The following is a 23,387-nucleotide window of genomic DNA, read 5'->3' as shown; positions in this document are numbered from 1 at the left end:
TGCGTTAATGTAAACATGAATATATAATAAACTTGTGATTCAGGGCGCCTGTTGATGTAATCATGAATATATAATGAGCCAAGTCACACGCAGCTATTTATTGGTCTGACTGGTTGGGATATATACGTGGGTGTAATCTGTTTAGATGGCTGGATGGCACTATATATAACTTCGGACACCGCGTTGATGCGGTGAATAGTAAGAGACGGTATGACAAGCGCAAAAGGGTATTCCAATCATGGTTAGGTGAACCGCGCAGAGCCTTCCCAGCCCGGTGAGGTGAACCCCGCAGAGCCTTCCCAGCCCGGTGAGGTGAACCCCGCAGAGCCTTCCCAGCCCGGTGAGGTGAACCCCGCAGAGCCTTCCCGGGCCCGGTGAGGTGAACCGCGCAAAGCCTTCCAATCCTGGTTAGGTGGACCCCGCAAAGCCTTCCAATCCTGGTTAGGTGGAACGCGCAGAGCCTTCCCGGCCTGGTTAGGTGGACCCCGCAGAGCCTTCCAATCCTGGTTAGGTGGTCCCCAAAGAGCCTTCCAATCCTGGTTAGGTGGAACGCGCAGAGCCTTCCAATCCTGGTTAGGTGGACCCCACAGAGCCTTCCAATCCTGGTTAGGTGGAACGCGCAGAGCCTTCCAATCCTGGTTAGGTGGACCCCACAGAGCCTTCCAATCCTGGTTAGGTGGACCACTTAGAGCATTCCGAGCCCTGTGAGGTGAACCCGCAGAGCCTCCTGAGCCTGGTTAGATGCTCTCAGGACCCTATTATTGATGCTGTAAGCTCGGCAGGCCCCATTGGGTGAAGGGAATGTTCTGTAGGATCTTTGGCAGCACGCTCTGCAGGAGCCTCCCGGATGATTTCCTCTGCAGGATCTTGTTCAAGTTAGATCTGTTAGCAAAGATCCATCCTTTAAGATTGTTTCTGTATATAGCTAAATAAAGGAAAGTGCCGTGGACAGATGGAACGCTCGCTGCTCACGGAACATGTTCTAGGCAGTGAACACTTAGCAGGAATAAAATACATTATAGGTGCTGTGTAATTGTAACACGACAGAACTGCTGTAAGGTAAACGCTCGCTCCTCTCCCTGTTACAGTGCCCCCCAGATTTGTGGTCCAGCCAAACAACCAGGATGGAATATACGGCAAGGCTGGGGTGCTTAACTGCTCTGTGGATGGTTACCCTCCCCCAAAAGTGGTGTGGAAGCATGCTAAAGGTAAGCATTGCATGTTTACTTTGACCGTCCTCTCCATTACACAACATGGTATAGGTGGGTGCTATTTTAAAGTGATCGACACCATTCACGTTTCTTGGTGTATTCGCAGGCAGTGGGAACCCTCAGCAGTATCACCCGGTTCCTCTCACTGGGAGAATCCAGATTTTACCCAACAGCTCCCTGCTCATACGGCACGTTCTGGAGGAAGACATTGGTTATTACCTGTGCCAAGCCAGCAACGGCGTGGGTACCGATATCAGCAAATCCATGTTCCTCACTGTCAAGAGTAAGTAATATCATCTCCAAACACATGTATCATCCGACGGTGACAGAGGACAGTCCCGCTGGACAAACTTGACCTGTCGGTATTGACAGGCGTAATGGATTAAGTGCGCCAGACAGAGAGACGGGTTTAATGATTTAACCGTTAAAGTGCCAGAGAAGTATCAAATCCGTTGCTCCCGCATAGGGCCAACTCTAATAATCATTTTAGTTTTTTAACCCCTCTTTTTATTTGTATTTTTGGGACATCCCTTGAAAACTTTCGCTCCATAAAATTGCTCCGCTGTGGATAGGAATTGGCTTTTTTATATATATATATATACCATTCCCCTTTTCCTGATTTTGCGTCGCTCCTCCATTCTCCCTCACCCTTCTATAATTTCTCTCTCTTCTTTGCAATTTACATCCCTCCTCACTCTGCACCCTCTTTCTCTCCCCTCCTCGTTCTCCCCTCTCTCTGGCCGTACTACAAATTGAAATGATGTGGAGCGTGTCTCTCTGCCACTTCACTGGAGACGGCTTTACAAGCGCAGCGAGCGATAGCTCCGCAGCCTGCGGCCTCCGTCTGCTTCTGCGGCACGACCTGAGCCTGTAATACCACCGAGGGGGGGGGGGTCAGTGGCCCCAGGTTAAGAGAACTCGGCTCCTTGTTTTACGAAGCCAAGTGTTTACATGTGCAAAGCTACATGTGTGGCCACGCTGAGTAGTGCGTAAATCTGTGCAAATCCTTGCTTTTCAATTGTATTCAGATAAACATAAATAATTCAATCTCGAACACCCCCCGGAAAAACAATTGTGACATGTTTAGGTTGTAAACAATCATAAGCCAAAAGCATTTTGACTCCGCACAGTGGATCATCAGGGTTCATACATGTGACCTGTTTATATTTATATTCATGGGCCCTGATGAAGCATCGGTGCATGTTTTCCAATATAAAGCCTCGCTGTTTTTGCTTCATGTGCATGGTTTATATATCCTTGTATTACTGCTGGTCATAGTTCACAGAGGTAGAGATCTCCATTATTTGTAAATACCGCCTGTTACAATTTTTTTGTATTTTGGTGTGTGTGTGTGTGAGAGTGTGTGTGTATGTATGAGTGTTTTTTTCTAGTGCCTCAAAAGTCAATAATAACTTTTATTCCTCAGTCCCAGCAATGATCACATCTCACCCCAACACAACCATTGCAATCAAAGGTCAGACAAAGGGGCTGAACTGCACAGCACGAGGGGAGCGCCCCATCATCATCCGCTGGGAGAAAGGGGACACGGTGATAGATCCAGACAGGAACCTGCGCTACCTAATAGCCACTAAAGACAGTGGGGATGAGGTTATCTCCACCCTGACGGTGAGCTGGAAAAGCTGTTGAGCTCCTTCTATCTTACATATGTAGACATGGTGCATTTCGAGCATGTATTAGACATTCAAAATGAGCTTTTCTTTCATATTAGGGAATGTTGGTGCAAATAACTGTTTGCTGTAGTCAGCTCGAAAACAAAGCTGATCTGAAAAGCAAGGGGTCGCTCCTCCATGTACAACCACTGAGATGCTTCCTTGATAAGCCTTCGTTGTCCGCATAAAACAACTTTTAAAGGTCCAACAATAATTAAAATAAGCTTTCCATCAGTACAAATTAATAAAAAAAAGGCTCAGGACCAAAGAGGAGCCACTGATTGCCTCCTTCTGCCCTGGATGAAGTAAAAGTAATGACCAAACCTCTAGTCTGTTTTTTCCTGATGTAAGGACTCTTTGGTCTCTTCTTAGATTCTAGATCCATATGCCTATCCCGTTCATGTTTAAATTATCTTACGCCATTAGCCTCTATCACTTCTTCTGGGAGGCTGTTCTACTTATCTACCACTCAGTAAGGTACAACTTCCTCATATTGCATCTAAGCCTCTTACCCTCTAGCTTTAGATGTCCTATATGACCTGAGAGCAGTCAGGTTGCTCTCTGGCATTTTCAGCTCTGCTCAACTGCAGTTTGGTTGCCATCGGTTTCCGCTGAATTCCCTCTGACCGTTTTAGTGAGTAAAGCCATTCAGGTTTGTGTTATGCCTAAAAGTGATTTAGACTCATATATAAATATATATGATCTATACCAAATGAGCATTCAGTGAAGTATTTAAAAGGAAACATGCTTTTGCTTTGGTCTACTTGAGTCAAGGATTAGTGTTAATCTCGGTATTGATTGTGCTGTTTTGGGGGTCTCAGTTCGCAGACAAGGTTTAAGTTTAGACGGCTAGTCTGTCAGCTAATGCGTACAGCCATTGTTGTATTAGACGGCTTAACATACCCCCCTGCTGCATGTCATTGGGGTATAGAGTTCTGTGATCGTATAATCGCACTTATACCGTAGACCACTTCCCCTGGGTGACCTGTATAAGCAGTGAATGAGTGTATGAATGAGTTTTAATCAATTGAACTGTTACTATTGGGAGAATTTGTTTCCAATAAAGAGATTTTAATTGAAATGTTTACCGTGTATCCTTCAGCTTAAGCCAGCAGAACGAGGGGATTCAGTGTTTTTTTCCTGCCACGCAATAAACTCGTATGGAGAGGACAGGGGGCTTATCCAGCTCACAGTGCAAGGTAAACTTATCGATACTGAGACACACACACACACACACAATGTGTTCAAGACACTTGTCGTTACATCTTCCCCTTCTGTACCGACAGAGCCTCCAGACCCTCCTGAATTGGAGATTCGGGAAGTCAAAGCTCGTAGTATGAACCTGCGCTGGACACAAAGATTTGACGGAAACAGCATTATTACTGCCTTTGATATTGAGTATAAGAATAAATCCGGTAAGAATTCATGCGTTTGGCATTAATATGAAGCTTGTGGCAAAATTTCCTGACTATTCTTTAAAGAGAAAGTGTTTATTGTTAGAGGAGAAATCAGGACTGTCATGACATTAGAGAAAGGTGTTCTTCTGTATAGGACATGGACATCCATCTTATTACATCCTTTTTACTGCAGCAACTACATCCTTGTGGTATAGAATCTCTTGTATAGAAGCTTTTTGCCCTCTGTATGAAAGCTGTATAAATATTATAAAATTATTATATAGAAGTGTTTTGAAGATTCCACTGATTTGGACAACAAATTGACTTATATTCATCGGGGGGAAAACTAAAAAGTTTTGCTTTTTTTCTACATCAGCTTTGTTTTATTGGCTGTTTCTGCTTAGGCATCATAATGTAGCTTTTCTAAACACATGTTCTCCTTTATAGACACCTGGGAATTTAAGCAATCCACTCGCAACATCTCCCCCATCATAAACCAGGCCAACATAGTGGATCTGCATCCGGCGTCCGTGTACAGCATACGCATGTATTCCTTCAACAAGATTGGTCGCAGTGAGCCAAGCAAGGAGCTCACAATCAGCACAGAGGAAGCAGGTGAGCGTACTAGCCATTGGGGTAAACTGCATGGTATTGAGTGCCGGACCCCCCTACCAAGCTGCTCAAGAGCAAAGTAGTGGTGGGCATTATTCACCACACTGCAGTTGCGACCAACATTCACCTACGGCATAGAAAATCTAATCCTAGTTACATTTTTATCTTAACCAAAGATTATCTAAAAGGATACCTGTGTTTTCTCAACAGCAGCATTTACCTAATTCACCTAACCAATGGGGAAAATCTGAAATCTTTGAGGGGGGTAATAAAAACTCACAATAACCTGGTTGCATAAGTGTGCACACCCTTAAACTAATACATTGCTGTAATAAAATCAAAAGGTGCTTCACCAATCAGTCTTTTTGGGTAGGAATCTATTAGCGTGGCACATCTTGACGTGGCAATATTTGCAGACTCTTCTTTGCAAAAGTGCTCCAAATCTGTCAGATTGCAAGGACATCTCCTGTGCACAGCCCTCTTCAGATCACCCCACAGATGTTCAATTGGATTCAGGTCTGGGCTCTGGCTGGGCCATTCCTAAACGTTAATCCTTGTGGTGAAGCCATGCTTTTGTGGATTTGGATGTGTGTGTTGGGTCGTTGTCGTGCTGAAAGGTGAACTTCCTCTTCATCTTCAACGGACGCCTGAAGGTTTTGTGCCAAAATTGCCTGGTATTTGGAACTGTTCATAATTCCCTCCACCCTGACTAAGGCCCTGGTTCCAGCTGAAGAAAAACAGCCCCAAAGCATGATGCTGCCACCACCATGCTTCACTGTATGTATGGTGTTCTTTGGGTGATGTGCAGTGTTGTTTTTGCACCAAACATACCTTTTGGAATTATGGCCAAAAAGTTCAACCTTAGTTTCATCAGACATAACACATCTTTCCACGTGCTTTTGGGTTTGTTTTTGCAAACTTCAGCTGGGCTTGGATGTTTTTCTTTGTAAGAAAAGGCTTCCGTCTCGCCACGCTACCCCACAGCCCATTCACATGAAGAATACGGGAGATTGTTGTCACATGTAGCACACAGCCAGTACTTGCCAGACATCCCTGCAGTTCCTTTAATGTTGCAGTAGGCCTCTTGTAAGCCTCCCTGACAGGTTTTCTTCTCGTCTTTTCATCAATTTTGGAGGAACGTCCAGTTCTTGGTAATGTCTCTGTTGTGCCATATTGTCTCCGCTTGATGATGACCATCTTCACTGTGTTCCATGGTATGGAAATGCTTTGGAAATTCTTTTGTACCCTTCTCCTGACTGATATCTTTATTTGTGATTAATCAGAGTCACTTTAAATGATGGCAGGTGTGTAATGACTTTTATTTAACATGGGTTTGAATGTGATTGGTTAAATCTGAATACAGCCCCAGTTATAAGAGGGTGTGCACACTTATGCAACCAGCTTATTGTGAGTTTTTATTTTACACCCCCCCAAAAAAAAGATTTCAGCTTGTTTTACAATTGAATTGTTTGTTATAGGTCACATTAAAGGTGTAAAAAGTTCTGACATGATTCATCTTTGTCTCATTCTTTAACATCACAAGAACCTGGCATTTTAACTGGGGTGTGTAGACTTTTTATATCCACTGTATACCAATTTTGGCTACGTGGTTGCAGTTAGAGAGTTAAAATGCTATTTGGGGTTCTTATAAAATGCACCTTTTGGCCTAGGGGCACTGGCACACATATTTACACACTTACACTTTCACCAACTTACACACTTGTGCTAACACACACATACTTACAATAACTCACACTAACTCATACTCTTACACTCACATACTTATGCTAACAAAACCTCTTAAACAAGCACACTCTCATACTTACATATATCCAGTCATGCTAAAACATGAGTACACAAACACGCTCACTCTACTTACATACACATTCACTACCTGCTTCCCTAACTCCTTTACTCTCTCCCTGCTCGCATGCTCTGCAGGGTCACATAACATTGTGTCACGTAACCCTGTTGGGTTTCAACCTCCACATGTTGGCCTGCCTAAAAGGTCCTAAAAGAAGTGATATTAATGGTTTACTGTGTCTTCCAGCTCCTGATGGACCACCTATGGATGTTACCTTGCAGCCGCTCACATCACAAAGTATCCAAGTAACATGGAAGGTAAGGAGATTGTGTAGCCTCTTCTCCACTGTCATCTCTGTCTCCTTCAGTGGTCGAAGTTCTGTATACTCTACCACTTTTGCTTTTTTATAGAATGGTCATCTTGCTTTTATAAACTGATTTTTTTAATATAGGAATGGTCACCAATAAAAGCTTAACTTTTAATCATTAGCACACAATCATGTACTATGCTGCATTAACATGTTTAATACCACATTTATCTGTTTTGTTGTGTATTAGAACAGCTTTCTGTCCTTATTTGGCTAAATCTTCTCCATTTGTAAGAGATCCACCCAAATTAAAGTTACACAAAATATTGCTCCCTGTAACATGTTCAGCAATTAAACAAAAGGAAATTTGTTGTATTCCTGTAAAATAATAGACACCTTTTTCATTTTCAATGACAACAACGTAGTGCTTGATTTTGTGTCATCTGACGAGTATTGTAATTAATAATGATTTTAAATGATTACAGAGCTATTTCTAGGAAAGACTGCAATGTTTGGAAATATGAGAGACATCATTTTTTAATCTTCTGTTTTCTAGTTTAGGTTCACCTCTGTTACAAATTCCCCCACAGATTGTTTCCCCATCCCTAGGATCCACTACTCTGTATTCTTTACATTCTGCAAGACCTCTGCTTCTTTCACATCTTACAATATACTCGTTTACCCAGATCCTCTCCTCATTACAAGAAGCAGCTTTCCAAACGTGTTCTATACACCTGCACCCCTTGTTCAGTTTCTCTTCTCTTCTCTTTCGATAAGATGCACCCCTTGTTCAGTCTCTCTGCTCTTTCTATAAGATGCACCCCTTGTTTACTCTCTCTTCTCTTTCTATAAGATGTGCCTCTTGTTCTGTCTCTCTTCTCTTTCTATAAGATGCACCTCTGGTCCTTTATCTTATGTATCTTCAAGATGCTTAGTAAAGTGCACACATCTTATACCAAGTTATTAAAAAAAGGACGCTCTGAAATATATAACTATATATAAAGATATATATACAAATACAAAAAGGAAGCACTCACCTGAACTAGCATTAATTATAAGGGGGTTCTGCTGAAGACCAAAGTCATACACAATCTCTAAATCAGCGCACTCACATCAAATAGGTTATAAACTCTCATGACTGTAGTTAAAACTACTTAAAAACACCTTTCTAAGATGACAAAATTGGAGTTTTAGTCACATTATATGGCCATATTACGCTAAGCCCACCACTACGCCAAAGTACTCCAATGTAGGTGGGTCCTAACGCTAAATACTGTTGCTTATATGGAGCTAAATCTTTGCAAGTACATTGCTTACCAGGAGCCAAAAGGCCTTCATAAACACAGACACTCCTGCAATTTATAGGTTTCCAAGGACCTCACCAATGGAGCACCTGTGGTGGGGAGGGGTGCTGATAAGCAATGTCCTTGCAAAGATTTAGCTCCATATAAGCAACAGTATTTAGCGTTAGGACCCACCTACATTGGAGTACTTTGGCGTAGTGGTGGGCTTAGCATAATATGGCCATATAATGTGACTAAAACTCCAATTTTGTCATCTTAGAAAGGTGTTTTTAAGTAGCTTTAACTACAGTCATGAGAGTTTATAACCTATTTAATATGAGTGCGTTGATTTAGAGATTGTGTATATATATATATATATATATATATATAACATTTCACTAGAATTAGGCTGATAGCGTTGTCACCTCAATTCACAAGGCATGTATGTTTTCTTAAATATACAGGGCCATACATACAATTCTTGCAGGTTATCATCAAATATTGCACACAATAAATCAGTTAATCCAGTTATCCGTGAAATTAACCATGCATAAAAGATGTGACGCTAATCTTTCTTACATAGATAATCTGTTATACATGTGCATATGTCCGTGTGCATGTATATATATAAATATCTGTTTTCACCTTTCATCCATGCATTAATGGATATTTTTGATAATACCCCCATCTAGTGGACAGAGATCCATCACTTGTACAGAGACATTCAGTACTTCACTACAATCTTTACTTTCTGTCTCCTGTTCATAACATGCAACTACCACCTACGGCTTGTCTGTAGACTACCCAGCCTATCCCTGATCACCGAAATATGGTGCCTGATAGCCCTCGTTTGGACATTTGTAACGTACTCCTTCTCTGTAGTTGTAGTAGGTGCTGGATGGGATCAGACACATGATATCGCTCAGATAATCAGCACAGAATTATCTGATCTTAACTCCACATGTTTATAAATTTTCTAATGATCCATAGAGGATCCTGCACTTTTCCATTGAACCTCTAGACTACAAAAAAGCCTTTGATTTCCTATTTTCGCAGTGACCCATACAGCCGCCACAAATTGATACACATGGGGCCAACCTGGCTATATAGGTGAACCAGGCATCTGTCCAGAGTGCTGAACTGGTTGGAGCACAACCAAGTTCTCCCTCATGTTAGCAATGAACCCCATGCAGGAAATTATATTATACATGCAAAATACTTAATGTATATGTGGGTCTTGGGTAGAACTTGTGGAACTCAGATGCAGGGTTACCAGAGCAGGCAGGATCAGAGGTCAGGAACAAGCCAGGTCAAACAGGTATAATCCTAGAGCGCAAAACAATGGCAGGAACTGGGTCACGCTTCTGACATGCCCCTAATTGCCAATTGTCCACAGGTAAAAAGCCAGCATGATCAGAGTCAAGAAGAGATCGAGAACCAGGCAACCGTATAGACTCCCGGTAGAGACATAGATCTGTGCAGGATCTTGCAAGCACGAGATCCCTGGTTCAAGTCTTGTGGCTTCTGACAGTGTGTATCTTTTCCACAGGCCCCCCGAAAGGAGCTACAAAATGGAGTAATCCGCGGGTACCAAATCGGGTACCGTGAGAATGGTCCTGGCAGTAATGGGCAGTACAGTATTGTGGAGATGAAAGCCACAGGTGATGGAGAGGTGTACACCTTGGACAACATGAAAAAATTTGCACAGTATGGTGTAGTGGTCCAAGCGTTTAACCGAGCAGGAACTGGGCCATCTTCTACTGAAATAAATGCTACCACACTAGAGGATGGTGAGTGCATGGAACAGAGCATAAATATACTAGTAATTTTAATTTATAAAAGCGAATAGGTGTGCAGATTGAGCTCTATGTAGCAGATGTGAAATCATCAGCAATCCTTAGACTGCTATCTTTATAGTGGCTGGTGATCAATCCCCTGCAATGAAGTAAATATTCACTTATAGCTAATTGTGGTTGCCATGTGATGAACCAAATAAACAGATATACAGAGCAACACAAAAGATAGATGCAGGCCAGGACTGGCCATCTGCCACACGGGGCAATTGCGTGCATATACCTGACCACACGCTACATGAGCATAAAACAGTGTGCAGCTGCACATATCCAGTTGTTGGCTGCACAATTATGAGCTAGGACTTCCTTGTGATCCCTAGCTGGCCAAGAGTTCCATGTATGGGTGATATGATGTAAATTAAAAGTAGAATGAATTTAGCATATCTAGACTTACCAATTACAAACATATTTACATGCTTTATATGTGTATATATATATTTATATATATATATATAAGCATTTTGCATGGTTTTTAAGTTAATCAGTGCAACCCCCTGTGCTTGTTAAAGGTCAAATAATATATAGTCTATAATATGATCTCCTCTTGAATAACGAAGAATGATCATATTGGATATTTGCAATGAAGATGCCACCAAGTATAGGTTAATGCAGAGGAAGTGTTCCATAGTGGCCACAAATTAATGTGGAGCAATATAGTTTTGACGTCAACAAGAGTCTGTTGGTTTGTACAGTCCTGTTATATCATTATCATCTAAGTGACTAATACGTATTGATGCTTCTAAGTGATCGTAGGGCTTGTAGATCTTAGATCTATTTGTGTGACGTTCAGACTTCTAACTTCCTGACTATAGTTGTCTATACACATCAGCTGTTCAATGTTCTGCCTCTCCTCAAAAGCTAATAGTATTTTTTATTAACTTTGTTCCATCACTCTATGACTTAATAGTGCCAAGTCAGCCTCCAGAAAACGTTAGAGCTCTCTCCATCACTTCTGATGCGGCCGTCATCTCCTGGTCTGAGCCTCCTCGAAGCTCCCTCAATGGTGTCCTAAAGGGCTATCGAGTCATCTTCTGGTCACTATATCCAGATGGGGGTGAGTTTTTGGTGCAAGTACATATATGCTGTTTCAGTAATATTTTTTTTTCCTGTATCCACTTCTCTTTCTTACGCTCTGCACTCTACACAATGATTCATTATTTACATTTCTTTAATTTTGTTTTATTTCCTTCATTCCCATCTGCCTCCCACTCTAGAGTGGGGAGAAATGCAGAATATAACCACCCCACGAGAACGTGTGGAGCTCAAGTCTCTTGAAAAGTTCACCAATTACAGCGTGCAAGTGCTGGCTTACACCCAGGCAGGAGACGGAGTGCGTAGCAGTGTTCTCTACCTGCAGACCAAGGAGGACAGTAAGTAACTAAATAGAAAAAAAAATGAAGATTTAATACAAGCTATAAATCAATTGCCTCATAAAGCTACATACATAAAAGAATGGCTTATGTCGTTGAATTTGTTCCATCAGTATTGAGTATTGTAACAGTGTAAATCACTATACTGCTTGATATTTGCACTGACCCCAACTTCTCCCTGCAGTTCCAGGGCCACCTGCTGGGATTAAAGCGGTTCCATCCTCATCTAGCAGTGTGGTGGTGTCCTGGTTGCCCCCTACCAAACCCAATGGCATCATCCGCAAATACACTATCTTCTGCTCTAGCCCAGGATCTGGACAGCCTGTAAGCACTGAGATACGGAGAACAGGTTGGGAGATGTGGGCAGGAGGCAGGGCAAGTATGAGTGAAGTCTTTAAGCCTATGGTATATATACCTTGTGGGATTTTCCATTATGGGCCATTGCTTCAGTATCTGTTTACTTTTGGGGTTAAAGAAAAGGTGATTGTTATGTTATACTGCTGGGAACCTAGAATAAGCGTGGGTACCTGTGTCACAGACATATACCGGGTGCACTCCTAGCATAGACTCTTAATATTCTTGCTATCCGTGAGTGAGAAAGTATCTATCGCTTTCCATCCTGTTTTCCACAGTGCCTCTTGTGGCCGTTTGTTTCTTTGTCTTGTCTCTCCATCAATTTTCTAGCAAATTCTCCCTTTTTTCCTATTTGCCTTTTCATTCAGTGATTCCTATAGCTTACCCTTAATTCTTCTTTTTTACAATTTTAATTCCCTATTCATCCAACCTCTTATATCATTCCCCTCCTCAATATTTATTCCAGTTTTAACTTTCCCTATTTGAATCATTTATTTGATCCCATTCTCCTCTAAGCATGTTGTGCTTATTTAAACTACTTCCATCCTAAACTCATATATATAATATTTAATGCGTTTTCATTAGGAAGTCTGTTCCCCTGTGGGTTTGCTCACCTTAGCACAAACACTAAACTCACTTTTTCAAGTCCTTCTATTTCTCTGACCACCAGTATACCCATTTTCTACCTGTCCTATTTTTATGCATCCTTCCCCTGTCCTCTAGGGGTAGATTTCATCTGTTTAAGTGGAAATCTTTGAAGATTTTTGCTCTTTTGAAGTTTTTTCTCTTGGTCTCTAGATAGTGAGAGTTGGAGCTGCTGGGTAACAAGCAGCAGCTAATTAGAGTTAATTAGTTATGAGATGCTAATATATCTTGTAAAGCTATGATACATACATAAAAATATGAAACCACAAAATTACAATTCCTTTTCCCTTGCTTATCCTTGGCTTTTTATTTTTTTATTTTATCTTGCACCCTCCTTGTCGTTCTACCCCTCATCCTTCTCGGATTCTTTCACCCCTCAGGCTCCCAGTGAGTATGAGACCAGCCCGGAGTTTCTGCACTATCGTATAATGCACCTCCTCCGCGGACAGCAATACATGCTATGGGTGGCCGCAGTGACGTCTGCAGGACGCGGCAATGTCAGCGAGAAAGTGATGATCGAGCCTGCTGGGAAGGGTATAAACTATATTACTAGCCAAGAGTTTGCCACCTTACCAGTTACATAAATACTAAAAAAACACGCTATACCACTAAGTTATTCTGTTCACCTAAACAGTTTGATACAACTTCTATTGTTTTAACTATAGCTCCTGCAAAAATCATTTCATTTGGAGGGACAGTGAGCACCCCATGGATGAAAGATGTACGGTTGCCCTGTAGTTCAGTTGGAGAACCAGCGCCAGCCATCAAATGGACCAAAGACAGGTATTTTCTATTCCTTGTCCACTGATGCGGAGAGAATATTAGCAGTAAAATAACATATGAATACTTGGTATAGAACACAACCTGGGATATCTTAATCCGGCGGTACTATGGATCAGACAGGAGACTCCCATATATTCAACATACTCTTATATCAGTAGAAGTTAAAGAAGGGTACAAAAGTCTATACATTCCCAATGGAATACATAGATATATATGGTGTACACATGTCTTATGTTTTTTTCTTACTGGAAAGGGTAGGTGATCTTTAACTGGTCAAACCAAAATAGATCATTTACTTTAAGATAAGGCCAGGGACTAAGGAAAGTATTCAGAGGTTGGGCAGACCAGATGGGCCAAATGGTTCTTATCTGCCATCACTTTCTATGTTTCTAAGATGGCTACAATTTAATTCACAGCCATTGTTACATGATGTGCAGGAAAACGAACTATGACCACTGTGACTGTTATAATCATGTCTTTTTACTCTTAACAAACGTTGACCAGAGTCTCCCATTTTGTTCTTTTGAACTCTAGTGAGGATTCTGCTATCCCAGTAGCACTGGATGGGCACCGCCTTATCCACTCAAATGGTACACTCACCCTGCGTTCAGTCAAAGCAGAGGATTCTGGCTACTACACCTGCACGGCAACCAACACCTGGGGCTTTGATACTATTATTGTGAACCTCCTGGTGCAAGGTATGGGGAAGGTGGGCTCTCACCAAAGGAAGGAACATGGAGGACAGATAAATAACATGCCGTGTTCAATTTATTTATGTCTATATTCCGCAGTTCCACCTGACCAGCCTCGTCTCACAGTTTCTAAAACCTCAGCATCTTCCATCACTCTAGCTTGGATCCCAGGGGACAATGGAGGGAGTTCCATACGAGGTATCTTCTTTTTCGCTCTACTTCGAAAAGTTATTTTAAAATGTCCAACTGCAATACTCTTTATTCTTCTCTTCCTGCCCTACGCACACATTTTAGACCCTTGTAATCTTCTTAGAATTTTTCTGTATTACCTACAGTTTCTATTTATTAATTATGTTTTCTTTCGGTACCCTGAAGGCTTTGTCCTCCAGTACTCTGTTGATAACAGTGAGGAATGGCGAGATGTATTTATCAGCTCCTCTGAGAGATCCTTTCGACTGGAGAATTTGCGTTGTGGCACATGGTACAAAGTAAAATTAGCAGCCAAGAATAGCGTTGGGGCAGGAAGAATCAGTGAGATTATTGAAGCCAAGACCCATGGGAGAGGTAGGAAACAACTGTATCATGTCCTCTACTGCACGAGACAATTACTGTAGCGCCGTTATCTCTCACTATGCTGGACGCACATTAGATTAAATATGTCCCTTCTAAACATCCTAAGCCCTCTTTTGCCTCCACAACCTGTGCAGTCAATCACACATATCATAGAATATGATCTTAACTGTATTCATTTACCATTGAAATTCATGACCCAGGAGGTCTAAACTTGAAAAGGTTTTTTTTCTGTCCATTGTATAGAAGTGTGAGTGCACCTAGGGGTGTGCTAAGGCAGGTGTTTGATGTTAGTGTAAGTATGGTGTTAGATTGTCAGGGGTGAGCCTAGGGTTAGTGGTGCAAGGAAGAGTGTAAGTGTATGGAAGGGTGACTGGGTGTTAGTGAGTTTGCATGTCAGTATGTGCATATGTTTGTTATGGGGAGGGGCACTGAAGAAAAAGTGCACCCAGGGGTGTACCTAGAGTATTTGGTAACTGGGACAGCCCCACACACACAAACTGCATATCTGCTATCATTATATACTGAGCCGGACATCACAGTGGAACAGCATAACTGCTATCACTGTACACTGAGGCAGACATCGATGGTGGTACAGCATAACTGTTACCATTATATACTAAGGCAGACATTGATGGTGGTACAGGATAACTGCTGTCATTTTATACTGACAGACATTGATGATGGTATATAGTGATAGGAGTTACCACCGCGCACAGACTATGCGCGTAGACAACCTCTGCTGCCACCCAGCGCTTCCGCCAGGGCTTCTATGACTGAGCACCAGAAGGTCATGTGCTGCATCATGGAAGCCCCAGCTAAAGTGCTGGGCAGAACGTTCACTGGCTGCCAGAGAGGAGTATTCAGTTCCCCTGCAGCGCTGTTGGGGTCTGGATCTTAGAGGTCTGACTAAAAGACTATTTGAGATCAGATTATAAAATGACCTCTGAAAAAACCTTGTCTTATATTTGAGCAAATACTGTACATATAGTGATTTTTATCTGCATAAATAAGTGTTGATAGTTCAGTATTTAGGGTAAATGCAGTGATAATGCCACCTGGAGTATATTGTGGTTATATATTTTTTAGTTACAATCCTAACCCAAGACATTAGTATTAGTTGTTGTAGCTGAGCTTTTTCATATTTTTGTTTTTGTGTTGTTGTTTACCATACGGCATATTCCATTTGGTTTCCCCCTCCCGTTCCCCTCTGCTCTATCTGCACTAGAAGTGATGACTAATTCCTTTTCTATGTACCGTATTTTCCGGCTTATAAGACGACTTTTTAACCCATGAAAATCTTCTCAAAAGTAGGGGGTCGTCTTATACGTCGGGTGCTGAAACTTACCGAGACGGACTGGAGAATCACGAAGCCCCTAAAACTGTAGTGTATCTCTAGGGTAGGGGCGAGCGGAGAAGCCGCCTCCCCTGGGCCGGTCTTCAGGGCCGCGCTGAGGTAGGTGCAAGATCGTGATCTCCCCAACTAGCCCTGATCAGTAGGCGCCCGATGAGCAGGGCTGATTGGGGAGATCACGACCTCCCTCTAACTAGCCCAAAATTAGGGAGCTCGAGGTCTGGCACTTCAGACCTCGGCTTCCGTGCTCCTTCATCACTACGCGCCGGCTATTGATGCCGAGCGCGGGGATGACGTCATGTCCCGGCGCTCGGCATCAATTGCCGGCGCGTAGTGATGAGGGAGCAGTAAAGCAGAGATCTGAAATGACAGACCTCACGCTCCCAAAACTGGATGGAAGATAGAAGATGAGAAAGGTAAGAGATAGGGAGAAAGGGGTGTATGTGTATATATGTGTGTGTAAGGTCAGTGTATGTGTATGGTCAGGTGTGTGTAAGAGCAGTGTAGGTATTTGTGTGTTTGTAAGCTGGTGTGTATATATAGATATATATGTGTGTGTGTGTGTAAAGGCAGGGGTGTGTGGTGAGGGCAGTGTATAAATGTGTATGTATGGACAGGAGTATGTTAGTATGTGTAGATATATATATATATATATATATATATATATATATATGTGTGTGTGTGTGTGTGTGTGTAAGGGCAGTGTATGTATGTATATGTCTGTGTATGGGCAGTTTATGTGTATGGACAGGTGTGTGTAAGGGCAGTGTATGTGTATATGTGTGTTTGTAAGCTGGTGTGTACGTGTATATGTATGTAAAGGAAGGGTTGTATAGATGTATGTCTATACATGTGTGTGTGGACAGGCATATGTTAGGGAGAGCTGACCCACCCAATCCAAGCAGGTTTTGTATACAACAACCAGCCAATCACCGGTAAGGTACATCGCTTGCCGTGATTGGTTGGTTGTTGTATACTGGGTAGAGGGGTAGTCTTATACGGCGAGTATAGCCCAAACTCTATATTTTAACTGGAAAAGTTGGGGGTCGTCTTATACGCCCAGTCGTCTTATACGCCGGAAAATAAACGGTACATCAGTCAACTTTATTCTTGCTTCTTGTCACCCCTTCTTTTGCAGAGCCATCCTTTAACAAAGACCAGCACCTCTTCACCCATGTGAACTCCACGCATGCTCGTCTGAACCTTCATGGCTGGAATAGCGGCGGGTGTCCTATCACCTCCGTGATCTTGGAGTACAGGCCGCAGAACAGCTGGGCTTGGCAGAGTCTTCGTGCCAATGTGACGAGTGATGTTTTCCTGACTGATCTCCGGGAGGCCACCTGGTATGAACTGAAGATGAGAGCATGCAACAGCGCAGGATGTGGGAATGAGACGTCACAGTTTGCCACACTGGACTACGATGGGAGTAAGAGATGCCAGTATATACCATATCAATTAACATTCAAATCCATGCATATTGCACCAATCAGCCGTTTATAGTGTGTGGTAAATTCTAATCAGAATTTGATGTCCATGCTGTAGTTTTCCCAATTAGGATTGGTGTTTTTGGTGGCAGGTTTTGTTGCATGCTTGAAAAAGAATCAGATAAAAAATGAAAAATTGGACATAAAATTGATCCTTAAACTACATTTTTGGCAACAGACACAATCAGTGCTTTACCAAATTATATTAAAGGTATTTTTTAGCATCTGTTGATTTAGATTTCTGAACTTTTTTCTATTTCAATTTATTTTTGTCTTTCACTCCTCATTTGCAATACAGGTACTATCCCTCCCATTAAATCCGCCCAGGGTGAGGGGGATGATGTGAAGAAGCTGTTCTCTATTGCCTGTCCAGTTATTCTGGTCACACTAGGGGTCGCCTTGCTGTTTATTATCCGTAAGAAAAGAAAAGAGAAGAGACTAAAGAGGCTGAGAGGTGAGAAGAGGCTCATGGATGTCTCCCTCTATCTTAAATAAAATTCAACAGCAGTAGAAAAGCTAAAGAAAGCTAAAAAATCAAAAATAAAGGGTTTACTTCAGGAAGATCATACCAAACTTTTTTGTGTGGTGACTAAAGTAATTGATCGAGTTGGTGCAGTAGACATTTCGTATCTGGATTTCAGTAAGGCTTTTGACACTGTCCCACATAGAAGACTTATCAATAAACTGCAATCTCTTAGTTTAGATCCCAATATTGTTGAATGGATCAGGCAGCGGCTGAGTGGATTATACGACAGAGGATTATAGTGAATGAAGTATATTGGGAGCGATGTTTTGTTACCAGTGGGATACCTCAGGGATCTGTACTTGGACCCATTCTCTTTAATATTTTTATTAGTGATATTGCAGAAGGTCTTGATGGAAAGGTATGTCTGTTCGCTGATGACACAAACATTTGCAACAAAGTTGATGTTCCTGGAGTGAGAAGCCAAATGGCAAATGATTTATGTAAACTGGAGAAATGGTCAGAGCTGTGGCAACTGGCATTTAATGGATAAATGCAAAGTAATGCATCTGGGGCATAGAAACCCAAGGGCAGAGTATGGAATATGTCATGCTGTCCTAACCTCAACGTGTAAGGAAAGGGATTTAGGGGTAATTATTTCTGAGGATTTAAAGGCAATGCAGTAGAGCAGCAGGTAATGCTAGCAGAATGCTTGGTTGTATAGCGAGAGGTATTAGCAGTAGAAAGAGGGAAGAGCTCATGCTGTTGTACAGATCACTGGCGGTAAAGATTATTACAGTGAAGGTGTTTAAGCAAGCATGGGATAGGCATAAGGCTAATCTAGATATATGATCAGCCCAGGGACTAAGGAAAGTATTCAGAGGTTGGGCAGACTGGATGGGCCAAATGGTTCTTATCTGCCATCACTTTCTATGTTTCTGTATGGTTCTTAACAATACAGACACTGTTCTAGTCTCAAGGTTATTGTGTGGTGTTCAGGCGGTCCACATTAATGTTTTGTTCTCTTATTTACAGATGCAAAAAGTCTGGCAGAAATGCTTATCAGGTAAGACCACATTGATAGAGTTTTTTTCCCTAACCATTGTAAAGCAGTCATGCTTTATGATGAGATCTGTGCTAATTACAGCATGTTCGAGGCTAATACAGGGTCTGTTCGGAATATACCAGGACCTTTAAAGGCCAATGTTGAGAGTGATAAAGGAAGGTTCTACTTTATTTCTACTCAATAATATGTCTTTAATTTATTAAAGCCTCAGGTGTCCATATTGTATGACAGAAGAGAACACCGTAGTTGCAAACACTTTTTTTGTACAGGAGGAGGTTGCGCCAATAACAGAATCATGTCATACTCCTATCTATAATAAACAGAATTGGCGCACCATCATTACATCACAGTGGAATAATTTTAAGTCACACATAATAACAAACTAGTCAATATTTATGTGGCAAATCTAAAATATGTATCGCCAAAACCTCATTTATGCATTAAATTTAACAACGTGCGGCATTTTATTGGCCACTGTTATTTACTTATGAATACTGTGACAATTCGCTTTGACGTGTCCTTTGGAAGAGTGCGGTATTTGGTGTATAAATTGTAAGGTTTATTCTCTAAAGGGAGAGTTTGCATGAGAATGGTGGTTTCAACAGGCAACTTCTTCCAGCAAGAAGGCTGGGCTTGCCCTGTATAATGTATAATCAAATAAGTAGCCACTGAGTGTTTTAACTATACACTATACTCTTCCTGCCCCAGAAGCTCAAGGGGTTGGCTTTTCATAATGTATATTAAAGTGAAACACAACTCTGCCGCAAGCTTACCCGTCATAGTTATACCTTTTAGTGCGGCCCCTCTACACATGTAAAGATCTTTTCTAGAAGATGAGGATGCGCATACTACTTCAAGATAAAAGGCCTGCACCTTTACTGCTGCTCTCATGCATTGTGCACCGCCGCGCTGCAAGGTGCTTTACACCAACACAATAAAATGCTGCGGTGTACGGCAGAAATACATAGCAAGGCGTGATCAGGTGCTTCACGGAGAACGGCACGTCAGCATCAATGTTACTAGCATCAGTGTCGGTGGGATCACTATCTCACATTAATCCAGGTTACACATGGATTCACACGCAGTGCTATGCCTTACTGAGCTGGACAATACTTGGGAAATAACTCGGCTGCCACATGGTAGATTTTGGCAGCAAAACATTTATGGAGTTTTTCATGTAATCAGTTACCGGACACAAGTGATGATTACTTGTAGGCCTGTGTCGAGTATTGTTACCTTCCATATATCCTTAACACTCTCACCACCCTACTTCTCTCTCTTCCACCCCTACAGTAAAAATAATCGCAGCTTTGACACCCCAGTGAAGGGGCCACCTGCTGGCCCCAGGTTACACATTGATATTCCCCGGGTCCAGCTTCTTATTGAGGACAAGGAAGGTGTCAAGCAATTGGGTAAGGAAAGTGTCCAATATGACACACAGATGGTTAATTCATGGAGGAAAATGGAGATGTAAAACCCTTATGTTTAGTGAAAAGCACTTGGATTTAGATAGTGGATGTGTCATTTCTGATGATTCCGGCAGACTACATCTACTTCTATTAGGGACAGACCTTCAGGACTGAGGGGGCTCAAGGGACAGCTGTTAAGGTAACCCCCTAAACTAAGCCTGAGCCCAGAGCAGATACTCCTTTTTACAGGTGGCCCCATGTTTGTGATAATGTTTGATATTCACGTTTGTGTGTAATCAGTTCCCATACTTTGTGACCTACAGGAGATGATAAAGCTACGTTACCTGTGACAGATGCGGAGTTCAGTCAAACAGTGAATCCTCAAAGCTTCTGCACTGGAGTGTCCCTACACCATCCTGCCTTGATCCAGAACACAGGGCCTCTCATTGATATGTCTGACATTCGCCCTGGAACAAGTATGTATAATAACCTTATCTGTATTAGTGAATCAGAGTAGCTCCCCTCTGGCCGTCCTTATTTCTGTATTTCCTCTCCTAGATCCAGTCTCTCGAAAAAGCGTGAAGTCAGCTCATAGCACCAGGAACAGGTATTCAAGTCAATGGACGCTCACAAAGTGTCAGAGCTCCACCCCTGCACGAACTTTGACCTCTGACTGGAGGACCGTGGGGTCACAGCATGGCATCACTGTGACTGAGAGCGACAGCTACAGCGCCAGTCTTTCTCAGGATACAGGTCTGTGTCACCCCCATTCCGCCTTATTATTATTCATGCCGTACGGCTAATAAGGTAGAATTGTCCAGCATACGCCTCACACAGAATACTCATTATTTTTTATCTTACATTTTAAACTTGGGCATTTTTAAGGGATGTGTTAAGATTAACTGGAAATATGTATACATTTACTGGCCCTTAAACAGAAAATCTCATGGTGCTTCATGCTCAAAGACCACAATCCTTTCCTCCTTCTGGGTGGTTAAGACTAATGTATTTTGTTTACTGCATTCCAGTTGGATAAGGAGTGTTTTAGGCAACTGCATATTTGCTATGTGACAAACCATATATTATCTTCATCTCTATACCCTGCAGATAAGGGTCGGAACAGTATGGTATCCACAGAGAGCGCGTCCTCAACCTACGAAGAGTTGGCTCGTGCTTATGAACACGCCAAGCTAGAAGAGCAGCTACAACATGCCAAGTTTGAGATCACAGAGTGTTTTATATCAGACAGCTCATCAGATCAGATGACAACAGGAACCAATGAGAATGGAGATAGCATGACCTCCATGAGCACACCCTCTGAACCAGGGATCTGCCGCTTCACCGCATCTCCCCCTAAACCACAGGACAGTGATCCAACCAAGAACGTGGCTGTTCCCATTCCCCACAGAGCCAAAAGTACGTATCATTTACATTGTGATTTTCTAAATTACATGTACGTAAGAGAACAGCCAGAGTAGGCATGTACATGGTTTTTACATATGTGTTACTATTTTTTAATTACTAGAAGGCACATTGAATATTAATTCTAGTAGAACATTTCACCATAGATAAAGCAGGCGATTGGATATTATTATTGATAGAACAAACAGGAGCAGAAAGAGGAGATAGAACCTGTTGCAATCTTCTCTTACACTTATGATGGAAAAAACATTACATTAAAAGGTATTAATGTCTAACCTGTTCATGTGCAGTAATGTTCTGTGTACGCTCATCCTAGTTTTCAAATCTGGTCCAACTAGTAAGGAGATAACACGATTATGTAAATACAATGCATGTCACATGAAAGTATGTTTTCAAGTAACATCTGACTGCGTTTTCTTTGTTTGGCTCAGGTGAATATTGCAATCTACCACTCTACATGAAATCAGATCCCCACTTTCGCAAACCAGAACCCCATGACTCTTGTCCTGTCGTGCCTCCCCGTGAGGCATCAATGCGCAACCTGACTCGAAGCTACCACTCCCGTCATCTTACCCTAGAGCCAGGTGCCAAACCACCTCCTGGCTTATCCCACTCGACCCCATCTGGTGTCAGCTTACCTCAGCGGACTCTACTCATGGGTGGAGCGCAAGCTTCTGCCCCTTCAGCTCCAGCAGCCACTGCGCCATCTGCCCCTGCTGACCCAACTGTATCAGCTGGACCTATTGAAAACCGCTTGCCTGCCCAGCACAGCAAAATGGGGGGATCCCGGGACTCTTTGCTGGAAATGAGCGCCTCTGGGGCTGCCCGAGCACAAAAACAAGGAGCTGGAGCCTACTCAAAATCTTACACGTTGGTCTGACACCCACCCTCGTAAAGCACCTCCACCCCCCCCAATTCCCTCACAGACTGCTTCTCCCTCAGCAGTGTCTTGGCCGTATTTCTATATTTTGAAAAACATTATAAAAATGAAAAAAAAAAACACAAAGGACATATGGAGAATTCAAACAAAAACTTGGTGATAAAAGACGCATTTTTGTATGAAAAATAGCTATTTTCTTCTTCGGGATAAAAAACAAAAAATAAGAAAAGAAATCTGTTTTATCTGTGGAGATTGAAAGAATGATAGTGTGGTGTAAAAGAGGCAGAACCGACTGCGGTGTGTATCTGGTGATGTGTGTTGATCACTGGTGAAAAGATTTAACCTAGGAACCCCTTTTATAAGTCCGCCTTCAGGTCTGTATTTAAAAAAATCAAAGGGTCAGATGTAGAGCTATGTGGGACCCTTAAGAATGGACATCATGATTGTTGTGCCTTTTTGAAAATCCACTATAGCCATGGCCATTAGCTTATTTTCTTATAATTATTCCTTGTAAAGTCAATAGACCCCTAAGGATGTTGAGTGTAATGTATGTTTGGTAATAACGGAGCGCATAAAGTGTGTTGTGTTGTAGCTGTATGGCTTGGGGTGAGGTACTGGAGGATGTCATTTATTGTGAATCCTGGCATCACGTGTAATATTGATGCCAGCGAGCCAATTTTTTAAAATTAGTTTTACCCCCATTGTTTTTCTGAGCTGTTAACAGCTCAAACCAATATCTATGCTGCCCAGTGCCTGGC

General features: G+C 42.2%; 1 protein-coding gene across 1 annotated transcript in view; it reads left to right on the top strand.

Annotated features, from left to right (window-relative positions):
- Positions 1–22,862, top strand: part of DSCAML1 (DS cell adhesion molecule like 1) — a 111,561-nt gene extending 88,699 nt beyond the window's left edge. Inside the window, exons 10-33 of the mRNA XM_053451362.1 lie at positions 1,089–1,208; positions 1,318–1,494; positions 2,638–2,837; positions 3,984–4,080; positions 4,168–4,296; positions 4,726–4,893; positions 6,941–7,011; positions 9,834–10,074; positions 11,045–11,191; positions 11,352–11,507; positions 11,692–11,831; positions 12,887–13,040; positions 13,172–13,289; positions 13,824–13,987; positions 14,081–14,179; positions 14,357–14,545; positions 17,044–17,331; positions 17,688–17,843; positions 18,888–18,918; positions 20,212–20,330; positions 20,651–20,803; positions 20,886–21,080; positions 21,435–21,743; positions 22,181–22,862. Of these exons, the coding sequence (XP_053307337.1) occupies positions 1,089–1,208; positions 1,318–1,494; positions 2,638–2,837; positions 3,984–4,080; positions 4,168–4,296; positions 4,726–4,893; positions 6,941–7,011; positions 9,834–10,074; positions 11,045–11,191; positions 11,352–11,507; positions 11,692–11,831; positions 12,887–13,040; positions 13,172–13,289; positions 13,824–13,987; positions 14,081–14,179; positions 14,357–14,545; positions 17,044–17,331; positions 17,688–17,843; positions 18,888–18,918; positions 20,212–20,330; positions 20,651–20,803; positions 20,886–21,080; positions 21,435–21,743; positions 22,181–22,629 (4,070 nt within the window). The 3' untranslated portion in view covers positions 22,630–22,862. The remainder of the gene's footprint in view (positions 1–1,088; positions 1,209–1,317; positions 1,495–2,637; positions 2,838–3,983; positions 4,081–4,167; positions 4,297–4,725; positions 4,894–6,940; positions 7,012–9,833; positions 10,075–11,044; positions 11,192–11,351; positions 11,508–11,691; positions 11,832–12,886; positions 13,041–13,171; positions 13,290–13,823; positions 13,988–14,080; positions 14,180–14,356; positions 14,546–17,043; positions 17,332–17,687; positions 17,844–18,887; positions 18,919–20,211; positions 20,331–20,650; positions 20,804–20,885; positions 21,081–21,434; positions 21,744–22,180) is intronic.
- Positions 22,863–23,387: the final 525 nt, after the last annotated feature.

This window comes from Spea bombifrons, chromosome 12 (genome assembly GCF_027358695.1).
Source record: "Spea bombifrons isolate aSpeBom1 chromosome 12, aSpeBom1.2.pri, whole genome shotgun sequence".
Classification (NCBI taxonomy): Eukaryota; Metazoa; Chordata; class Amphibia; order Anura; family Pelobatidae; genus Spea; species Spea bombifrons.
The sequence above is the reverse complement of the archived record's forward strand: the minus strand, read 5'-3'. Positions and strand labels throughout refer to the sequence as shown.